We start from the raw sequence: 11708 nt of genomic DNA, 5'->3' as shown, positions 1-11708 counted from the left end.
TTAATATTTATAACACAATTTCATAGTTAATAATAAAAATGAATAATTAACATGATTAAACATCAAAATATTTAACAGAATAAAAGAATTGGCTCTTTTAGATTGTTATTATAAAAATGGTCACTTATGAAATATGGTGTTATATTGTTTTTTCTGTATTGTCATTTTTTTAATGTTATTTTTGTCACCGCAACACAAAATTAGACATTTTGTTGTCATAAATCCCAGCTGTGTCATTTCTGACCTGTAAAACTGTATCTGAAAACTGTACTGTCGGACAGATGATTGTAAACTCACTTTATAAAGTGCCTCAAAACGTCAGATAGAATCAAGAAGTTGTGGATTTAATATGAATATTTATTCTGTGCCTTACTGTAACTGGTAGTCAGTTCGTAAGTCTGTCAGAAGGGTTACTGAAGAGGTGACTTTTATATTTATAACTACATTTTTCAAAATAAAAGAACTGAGCTGCACTGAACACTGTCTTTCAGTATTAATGTGCCTTTATTTTGGTTCATTAATGACATGTTAATGTAATTGAGCTGGATTTGTTGTTGCCTCTGTTACTTAATATGAGGTTAATGTGTGTAAATGACTCAGTAAATATTCACTGCAGATATATGTGCTGCTACATGATTAATATGCAAGTATTTGTGTATTAAAGTACAGCAGTCCACCTTTTTGGTTTGCATTAAATTAATTAATTTGTTTGCAGTTTTTTGTCATCAGGTATGTCACTTTTACTTTATAAAGTGCAGATAAAGTGCCTTAAAATGTCATATCGAATCAAGGAATTATGGATTTAATATGAATATTTATTCTGTGCCTTACTGTAACTGATAGTCAGTTTTGTTCAGTTCGCAAATCTGTCAGAAGAGTTACCGAAATGGAGACTTTTATATTTATAACTACACTTGTTTTTTTTTTTCAAAATAAAAGCCTGAGCTGCACTGAACACTGTCTTTCAGTATTAATGTGCCTTTATTTTGGTTCATTGATGACACTAATGTAATTGAGCTCGATTTGTTGCTGTCTCTGTAACTTAATATGAGGTTAATGTATGTTAATGAAGCAATGAATATTCATAAGGGAATTACTGCAGATATTTACATAATTAATATGCAAGTATTTGTGTATTAAACTACACCAGTCCACTGTTTTTGTTTGCATTAAATTAATTTGTTTGAATGAAGTGTTTTGGTCATCATGAATGTCATTATCTACATTTTTATTATCACTTGATGAAATTACATTCGCAATTGATTGTAGCATCAAATGAAACATTTGATCAAATGTATGACATGTCTGATTATTTATTTATTTATATATATATATATATATATATATATATATATATATATATATATATATATATATATGTGTGTGTGTGTGTGCGTGCGTGTGTGTGTGTGTGCGTGCGTGCGTGCGTGCGTGCGTGCGTGCGTGCGTGCGTGCGTGCGTGCGTGCGTGCGTGCATTCATTATATTTGTGACTCATGGCAAGTTCATTATAATGAATTAAAAGCTACATCATTTTGTTGAAATAAATATTAGCTGAAATAAAATATTTTGAAACCATAAATTATTGATTTGATCTAAATTTGTATTATTGTAACTCAATTTGTATTATTTGATGTGCTTTAAAAAGTATAACTACATCGATTGTTTTAAACTTTATTTAAACTAAACTTTATTTTTTAAGATTTCTGTTACTTCGATGTTTTATGTATGTATATATATATATATATATATATATATATATATATATATATTTATGTATGTATATATATATATATATTTATATATATATATATATATATATATATATATATATATATATATAGATAGATAGATAGATAGATAGATAGATAGATAGATAGATAGATAGATAGATAGATAGATCTATATATATATATATATATATATATATATATATATATATATATATATATATATATATATATATATATATATATATATCTTTTTTTTTTTAGGTATAATGAATTACATACCAGAAATAATTTAGCATAATTTATAGAATTATGATAAATTCTAACTGAAACTAAATTGCTACAGAGAATACATTTTCAAGTAAATGTTTCTAATTTTTATTTTGTTTATATGCACTAAAATTACTATGGAAATACTACAATAAAATGTTTAAAATGTACAAAAACACAACACAAGTATACAACATTATTTCTGTGACTAATATAAACACTAAAACTGATACAGTTTGTTTTATAAGACATCAAATTACTTTATAAAATATATATGTTTTGCACACTATATAGAGAACATTAAAGTGCATTAAAACTTAAAAGTTACACGCATTTGTACATCCACACGTGATCAACACTGACACCTGCTGGATATGATGGCAGATTACAGTAAATACTGTATAGTCCCGCTAAAAGAATTTAATAATATTGCCCACATATTTTGATTGGAACTACAAACGGAGGTAAAAAAAAAGTGTAAACAAACTACAAACGTGGCGGACGCGCGAGACTAACCGTCAAATGGAGAGGCTTGGTGTAGTTGTTTGAACGTATCTAGCCAACTGGAAATATTAAAATCCACGTTTTCCGTGTTATATTTAATCTGCAACAATAATGTGAGCGTTTATAAATGCGTGTTTGGATAATTAATGCATAATTATTCTTACGATGACCTGAGGAGATTTATCCGTATGCATTTATCTGACATGTCGAGATGATTAACAGGGCTCGTAACTAAGAAACAGAACAGTTTGTAATGATGAATTTGTTTGTCCTAAAGCTCGTATACTCTTCTGTTATACACACAAAAGACTGTACTTTTTATTCACCAAGAGACATACTTTTAGGACGCATAGGATGAAGTTTGTGTGCTTTCTTTTTGTGTGTGTGCGGTATATGTAATGCTGCGGCGTTCCTTCGGGGGGCGTCACCACCGCTGCTCTCTGACGAAATTATCGGGAATTGTGGGATGTTTACAGGAAGACGAGGATCTTCATCTTCATCAGTCAGAAATCCGTCGACAATCGACTAGTTTTAGCTTCCTCTGGTGAGTTTAGTGATTAAACTTCAGTTCTTGTTCATCACTGTGGTTCACTTCACCTTGCGGTTCACCTGAAGTGAAAACGGAAGTGAACTTTATTCTGGTTTCCCCCTTTTGTTCTCCTACATTGTTGTTTTGCTACTGTAAGTAACTGTTATACGTTATAAATGTTGTTTTAATCGTTGTGATAGTCATGTTACTGTGAGTCCTGCACGATGTCGTGTATGTTATTGGAGTTTTAACCGTTCTTTCCCTCACATTTAACGTATTTTTGACGTTTGTGATGAAAGTCGCGTCGAGATATTTACATTGTTGTTTTGCTATTGTAAATATAATAACATCGATTTAATAACTGTGATGGTCATGCTACTATAAGTATTTCTCGGTGTAGTGTGTGTTATAAGAGGTTTATTCGTTTTTTCGTTCCCATTTATTTAACGTATTTTTGACGTCTGTGACGAAAGTCAGAAAAGTTTACATTGTTTTGCTATTTTAAAGTTAAATATACGTTACAAAACCGATGTAATCACTGTGATAGTAATGTTACTATGCACATTTCATGGTGTCGTGTGTGTGTGTAAATGGAGTTGCATTAGTTTGTCCCTCACATTTAACCTAATTTTGACGTTTGTGATCAAAGTCAGAAACATTTACATTGTTTTACTATTGTAACGTTAAATATACTTTATAAAATCGATTTAATCACTGTGATAGTCGTTGAACTATGAGTATTTCGCTGTGTTTTGTGTGTTATTAGAGGTTTATTCGTATTTTCCTTCACATATTATTGAGGTTTTTGATGAAATTCACGTCGGGATATATACATTGTTGTTTTGCTATTGTAAATTTAGGTTATAAAACTGTGATTTCGAGTATTCCACGGTGTAGTCTGTGTTATCAGAGTTTGACCAGTTTTGGACATTTATTTTTGACGCTACTGTGAGAAAAGTCTCGTGTAGAAATGTAAAAATGGCGATTTTGAGGCCCAGGAGTCAAAAATAGTTTCAGGTTTCACTTTCTATATGGTATTTCAGCAGTTTCATTGAATGATCTCGTGAACCATAATGGAAACGTCGAATTGACATTAAATTATATATTATCTTTATTTGTTCAAGATGTAGTACTATTGTGAAACACTTTAACAGTTCAAATGGTCAGTTTTACGTTTTAATGTTTATTTTACTGATGTGATGTAAAAGTACACCACTCCAGTCTTCAGTGTCACACGATCCTTCAGGAAATCATTCTCATGTACTGACTTGTAAGCAGTGCTAATTCATAGAGTTGTGGAAACACTAACAGACATACTTCTATTCAACAAGGAAGCATCAAATTTCACTTAAAAGACATTTTCTGAAAGACAAGTTTCTGGCCATCAAAGACTTGTCATTTACACTTTATTAGGTGAAGAACCATATATAATTTTATTGGCACTGATCACAATGTAATTATATTTTTTAAAGTCATAAATGTTTGAAAGTCTTGTAATAACCCACAAAATTTTTTATATCTATATATTTTTTTAAAATGTATGTTTAGTTAAAACAGTTTTTTTTTTTTTTTTTTTATCAAAAAATTAAAAACTTTTAAGGATTTAAGATGCTGATGACCATTAAATGCATTATATGTAATAAAGATCAGTCACATTTTTATAATTTAACCCTTATCTGTTGTTGGGTCGTTTTCATCCACTCTGGGCTGACTTTGAGCCTTAATTTGGCCACCACTTTCTCTGTGTTTCAGCAAATGGAATGATTTTTGGTGACAAATCTTATTTTTACATTATATTTTGGGAAAATGCTTTGAAAATGGTTCAAAAACTCAATACACTCTGGGCAAACTGACTCACCTTTGGTTATGTTGGGGGCTGTTTTTGCCCCATTGACTTCCATTATAATCACATTTTTTGTGAAGGCTTCTATATGGAGTATAGTGTGTGTGTGAGTGAGTGAGTGTGTGAGAGAGAAATTTGCACACTTACCTTGATGCAATATGTCTGAGAAACTCAAAATGCACCCTTCAGCTCTCAGAACACAGTAAACACAGTGAGTGTATTTCTGCACACACACTATAATCTGCTGTTTTACTCCATATAAAAGACAGAAACTCTTTTTGCTCAGGCCTATGTAAAGGTTTAATGCTGACAACTGATGATCAACAGTAAAAAATGACACATTTTCCCTCTTCATGGTTTTGCAATCAAAAAATGTGATTATAATAGAAGTCAATGAGGCAAAAACAGCACCAACACAACCAAAGGGGAATCAATTTGAACAGTGCACAGACAAGGATTAAAATTGTCTTCGATTAAGTTGTTTCCATGTAACTCAAAGTGCTTCATATGTTCAGCTGTGTTTTCAGTCTGCTCCAGTGATGTCTCAGAATAAGGGATACAGCCGTTTTGACAATCCTGTGGATGATCCACCGCCACCACCGCCGGGTTTCGTGATGCCTCCTGCTTATGAAGCCGCTGTTCAGTATGGGCCTGCAGATGCTACTGTTCCCGTGGCTGTTCCCGTCGGACCGCCGTACGCTTTCGGGAGCCCTGCATACGGACAGGGAGTATCTGGATACCCACAGCAGCCGTATCCAGTGGCCGCTCCGTACAGCACAGATCCATACACGCAGCCGCTTCCCTACGGTAAGAGTACTGCTTCACACAGGTGAGTGGGCTTGACAAACCACCTTTAGACGCACTCTTTTATCTCTATTTAAAAAAAAACACTTGCTTATACTCTAGCACCTAATTCTCTCAACACTAATAATTCCTTTGTATAATCGGCACTTGTTGTGTGTATTGCCTCTTCCTTTTGAATCACTGAATGCCTCCTCAAATGTAAGTCACTTTGGATCATGTTTCGAAAATATAAACCAATATAAACATCTAAAGTTTGCAGTTTGTCTCTTCTGCCTAAATAGATTAATGATTTTTTTTGACGTCGGGTCATACTTCAGTTTCTCATGAAATGTTCTGACCAATCAAATGCTCTCTAGTATCTGACATGCCCCGCCCCCTACTTCAAATTGGCTTTTCAATTGATCTCCCCACTCTCACTGGCAGAGCTATGAGAAAAACTAAACACTATTGGCTGTTTATTGAAAAGGGGAGGAGCCACCCTCTCTTCATTTTTTAGTTGAGATTACATCAAACGTTGAATAAAAATGCACATTTCAAAGCACTTCACAGGATCTTTAAGGTGGAGTTGGAGAGAGTTTATAAACATAAGGAATGCAAATGAGGTAGTTTCACCCGCCCAGATCTAATCAACAAAAGATAGGGTTCATACGGTCATGAAAAACCTAGAAAAGTCATCGAAATTTAACAGGGCATTTTCCAGGCCTAGAAAAGTTTTGGAAAAACAGAAAAACCCACAAAGTTTTGGAAAAGTCATGGAAATTAGTTTAACAAATATCCGTATTTATTTAAACTCTGACATTACCATTACTGTATTACTGTTATACATTGCAATGTGAACACGATTTCACCAGATGATTTAACAGGTTTATTTGGATTAATTGGGGGGATTTAGCAGGGGAGTGAATCTCGAATAATATATAACAAATAAATTACAAGCATAGATAAATAAAATATAGCAAAGATGTGAATTATAGTTTTCAGATATTCATTATTCAGGTGCAGATATTGAATAGTCAACACTACATAGTCTTCATTGTAGATTATTTCATCTTTATTAAAGTTTTTATTGATAAAGTTAGCTTTATTATTAAGACTGTCATATTAAAAAATGACTTGTGGCCGGATGTTTTACACTCTGAAATATTGAAATGTTCACAAAGTCACAGGCCTTAAAGGGACAGTTTACTCAGAGATTAAAATGTACTCACTATTTACTCACACTTCACTTGTTTTAATAGTAAATGAGTTATTAAATTATCTTTAAAAAGAAATGTTTGAAACAAGTGAAGGGTGTAATGAAAATGGTAAGTCATTTTTGGGTGAACTATCTATTTAAAAATGCATGCAGATGATAAACTTTTACTCCATTATGATTAAACTCTGTATTAAACTATAATCTCAACTTAACATTGCATAAATAAACTTTTTGAAATTCAGCCAGAAATAGGAAGGAAATCTCATTTATTTTTTTAAGTCAAGACATGATGAGATTGTTTATACAAGATGCCGCATTGGACACACGAGACTCACACATGAACATTTACTTAAAGGAGAAGAACCCCCAAAATGTCTATATTGCAACAGAAACCAAACTGTTAAACATATTCTTGTGGACTGCCCCATTTTTAATGCTATCAGACAACAATTTTTATCTGGAGAGACTTTAAATGAAATATTTTTAAATGTGAATCCATCTAAAATTGTACAATTTTTATCAAAAGGAAACCTTAAACTGTTTTAGATTTTTATATTATATATTATCATTATTATTTATGTATTTTACCTTGTGCATTATTTATTGCTGATGATTACTTTTAATTGTTAGAATATTTTTATATTTATAGAAAATTGGTATTTAAAAAACGTGGTAAATTTGATCTGTTTTTTTTTTCCCCATGACATAGCCATAGAAGCTGAAATGGCAATCAAATTAAATCTCTCTCTCTCTCTCTCTCTCTCTCTCTCTCTCTCTCTCTCTCTCTCTCTCTCTCTCTCTCTCTCTCTCTCTCTCTCTCTCTCTCTCTCTCTCTCTCTCTCTCTCTCTCTCTCTCTCTCTCTCTCTCTCTCTCTCTCTCTCTCTCTCTAACATTGCATATCCTGTGATGTGACTATTGCGGATGCACTGAGTGCGGTATCGATTCTGAAACGATATATTGTGCAGCCCTAACTTGAATATAGCTTAGTTGTCTTCACTTTTTTCTGTCCTTGGCCAAAAACATGCTCTCACATTATTATTAGTGCTGTGTAAGCATCATCAAAATCAATTTTACAACAATATAAAAATAAATTGTTATTATGCTGTAATAAACTTTATTATTATGCTGTAAAAGACTTGAACATGCATTGTTTTGCTTATTATTTACCCTGTATACGTAGACATTACATGAACCAATAGGTCATGAAGATTTACTTGAAAGTTCTGGAAAACTCTTGGAAAAGTCATGGAGTTTTAGTAGTAGAAATGTGTATGATGAACCCTGAAAAGAGTTTATTTGGCCTGAATGGATCCACAAAGACAAAGCCACAGCTGTTTAGACCCTGTTCAGAAGTGCATAAAGACAACAATGGAGCCTTTTCACATTTCCAGGTTTCTCAGCAGCAGAAGTCATTATAGTTGGTAAACTCAGAGCGCAGTGAATGGGAGAGCACAACAAATCATTCTTTTACAATCCTCTTTGCTGAAATAATGACAGAAAAACTCCAGGCCGGTGTTATCAAGACTTTCAGAAAGAGGAAAACAATAGTGTGAGACTGATAACAGCAGCCAGAAGAGAGAATAATGTCAGATTTACTGTCCTGCCCCCATACACACTGCATTACACACCTCACACATGCTGTCATTCGTTTGATGCAAAGATGATATAATACATACATAAACAGGGGTGTAGATTTAGGGTGGACGGAGGTGATGCGTCCCCACCAATATCCACCGACCATAGAAATGTCCCCACCAGTAATTTAATCCACTTTTTAAAAAATCGCACTGTCAACATTAACCTAGACACCCAGGTTAAATCGCGTTCTCTCATTGAGTCCTCCCGCCCCCAAACGCATATAGACTTTTTGATTGGCTGTGCCTTTCCCTGCTATCATGTGAGAGGCTGTGGCTGCCTTCAGATACAAGCAGCGCCAAATGCTGTGGGTTGTTTTTTTTTCCTGTGCAAGAAAAAGGTGTGCTGGGTGACACAAGTGAGGATAGCGACAGCAAAATAACGGTGGACATAAGGTGCTTTTTTTCAACGAAAGTGTAAGTCACATAAACGCAGGTTCGCTACTGAATGAGTTCATCATGATAATGCCGTTAATACTCGTGTTTTCTCCCGCGTCTGTTGTTATAGCAGACTGATATAGGCTAGTCTGTGAATAATATGCCCTTGAAAACTAACTGCAGAATAAACAGCTAAAGTGTATGATCCCGCCAGTTCTCCTAATCTCTGAGTAGCATGTCCAATTTCAGTTGAAACCTGTGTATAGGCGTAATACTGATATATGAGACCTGTTTCATTTGCATTATGGCTAAAATAAATGAAAGTCTTTATTAAACTCTCTCTTTATCAGTTAATATACTTTTTATTTTAACATTACACTATCAGGCCTGTAGCCAGCTTATTGAAAGGGGTGGTTATTTTTTTCGGAAAAACTGAACCTTTTTGCAGTTGTTTGCCTGATTTTCTATTTAATTATGCATAATATTGCATTTTAGTGACATTTTAAGAACTATGTTTTGCTGGGTTATCTTGTTGGACGGTTATCATAACCACACTTTTTGATGTACCAAAAAATATTTTCAACCATTTTGTCAAATAGCTTACCATGCTATTTTACTATTTTAAGTGTTTATTTACAAATGTGCATTAAAACTGTTGGTTTTATATTACACTTATACACTTATATAAATAATGAAAATTTTGATTAAAAAAAAGATGAAAAGATACTTTTAAAATGCAAATTTATTATCATCTATCATTGCATTTTTTTTTGAGATCTGTTCAAACTTGTTTAAATTAAACACTGAAGTCTATAGGCAAATAACAAACTGGCCAGCACATTCAGCTTTCCCCAGTCAGAATTTGGCCATTTGAATAATAATAAAAATTCAGAAATTATTATAATAATCCACCCGAAACCCTCTTGGCTACAGGCCTAAAACTTAATAAACTGTATGAAGAGAGGATTAATTATTAATATATTTAAATAGCAGTAAAATAAAAAATAGCATATATATATATATATAGGGATGTTGTTTGATTCACCCATCCTTACAAATGTCAAGTGCAAACCTACGCCCTTAAATATATATAAATATATATATAAATGTTAAATAAATATAAATAAATATCTTCAACACTTGGCGTCAAAATTATTAACCCCCAATTTCAGTTTAATGGAGAGATTTTTTTCAGTATATTTCTAAACATGATAGTTTTAATAACTCATCTCTAATAACGGATTTATTTTATCTTTGCCATGATGACAGTAAATAATATTAGACTAGATATTCTTCAAGACACTTCTATACAGCTTAAAGTGACATTTAAAGGCTTAACTAGGTTAATTAGGGTAATTAGGCAAGTCATTGTATAACAGTGGTTTGTTCTGGAGACAATCCAAAACTAATATTGCTTAAGGGGGCTAATAATATTGACATTAAATGGGTTTAAAACAATTAAAAACTGTTTTTGTTCAAGCCGAAATAAAACAAAAAAGACTTTCTCCAGAAGAAAAAATCTTATAGGAAATACTGTGAGAAAAATTGTTGCTCCGTTAAATAAAATATTTGTAAGTATTGTCAGTATGGCTAGTAATTTGACTTTAAATGTTTATTATTGTTCATTATCAGTGAACAAGTGTGTTATCTGTCTGTTTGTATATTATTATAGTGGTGGCGACGGGTGAAGCGGGACAGAGTGACGATCCTCCAGAATATGACAGCGAGCAGTTCAGCAGCTCTGGACTGGACAATAAAGCCGTCAGACGCGTGTTCATTCGAAAGGTAAACATTAGGCCTGTGCAATATGATAATATATACCCTATGGACAAAATTTAAGGTATATCGTTTCATATTATGCTCTAGCGTTTATTATTATTATTATTAAATAATGGCATCCTTAGAAACTTGCACTCTTGCACAAGAATATATTTAGCATTATATTTTGCCCTATTTTTACTTTAATCTTGTGCCCATAGTCATTAGTTTAAGTGTTTTATATTTTATTAATTTATTTATAATTTATTGATTAATTATAGTTTATATTTCTATAGTTGCCTTGAAATATGATCACAGTACATTTCTGATTAAATACAGTAAAATGTGAAAAAGGAGGTCAGTGCAAATATTAGTCTGTATATATTAACTATCAACAATTAATTGATTGAATGTACAGAAATTATATTATATTCAATCATTCATTTATTTGCCTTCGGCTTAGTCCCTAATTTATCAGTGGTCGCCACAGCGGAATGAACTGCCAACTATTCCAGCATATGTTTTACACAGCGGATTCCCTTCCAGCCGCAAGCCATTACTGCGGAAACACCCATACACACTCATTCACACACACACACATATACACACACACACACACACATACGCTACGGCCAATTTAGTTAATCAATTCTCCTACAGCGCATGTGTTTGGACTGTGGGGGAAATCAAAGGACCTGGAGGAAACCCACACCAACACAGCAAGAACATGCAATCCCACACAGAAACGCACACTGACTCAGCCGGGACTGGAACCAGTGACCTTCTTGCTGTGAGGTCACAGTGCCAACTACTAAGCCACTGTGCCACCACTTATTATATTATGATATATTATTTTCAGGCTATGAGATGACTTGTACTGTGATATGCAGAGAAAGAAATAACTTCATCATAAAGCATATAACGCAAATTTAATGTGCTGGACAGTATTTTTCTAGTGAGTTTGAATTGTTTGATTTCATTATTATTTTTTGGTTTTACCTTAATTTTAGACAAATTTCAGTCATTTTGTTATGTTTTTGTCAGTTTTGAAACGTGTCTAGAT

At 32.9% G+C, this 11708-nt stretch overlaps 1 protein-coding gene across 1 annotated transcript in view; it reads left to right on the top strand.

Moving 5' to 3' along the window:
- Nucleotides 1-3036: 3036 nt before the first annotated feature.
- grinab (glutamate receptor, ionotropic, N-methyl D-aspartate-associated protein 1b (glutamate binding)) overlaps nucleotides 3037-11708 on the top strand; it is a 13988-nt gene continuing 5316 nt past the window's right edge. Inside the window, exons 1-3 of the mRNA XM_056475871.1 lie at nucleotides 3037-3184; nucleotides 5391-5682; nucleotides 10560-10672. Of these exons, the coding sequence (XP_056331846.1) occupies nucleotides 5415-5682; nucleotides 10560-10672 (381 nt within the window). The 5' untranslated portion in view covers nucleotides 3037-3184; nucleotides 5391-5414. The remainder of the gene's footprint in view (nucleotides 3185-5390; nucleotides 5683-10559; nucleotides 10673-11708) is intronic.

Source organism: Danio aesculapii, chromosome 16, assembly GCF_903798145.1.
Source record: "Danio aesculapii chromosome 16, fDanAes4.1, whole genome shotgun sequence".
NCBI classification, from domain to species: domain Eukaryota; kingdom Metazoa; phylum Chordata; class Actinopteri; order Cypriniformes; family Danionidae; genus Danio; species Danio aesculapii.
This window is presented reverse-complemented; position numbering and strand designations above follow the sequence as displayed.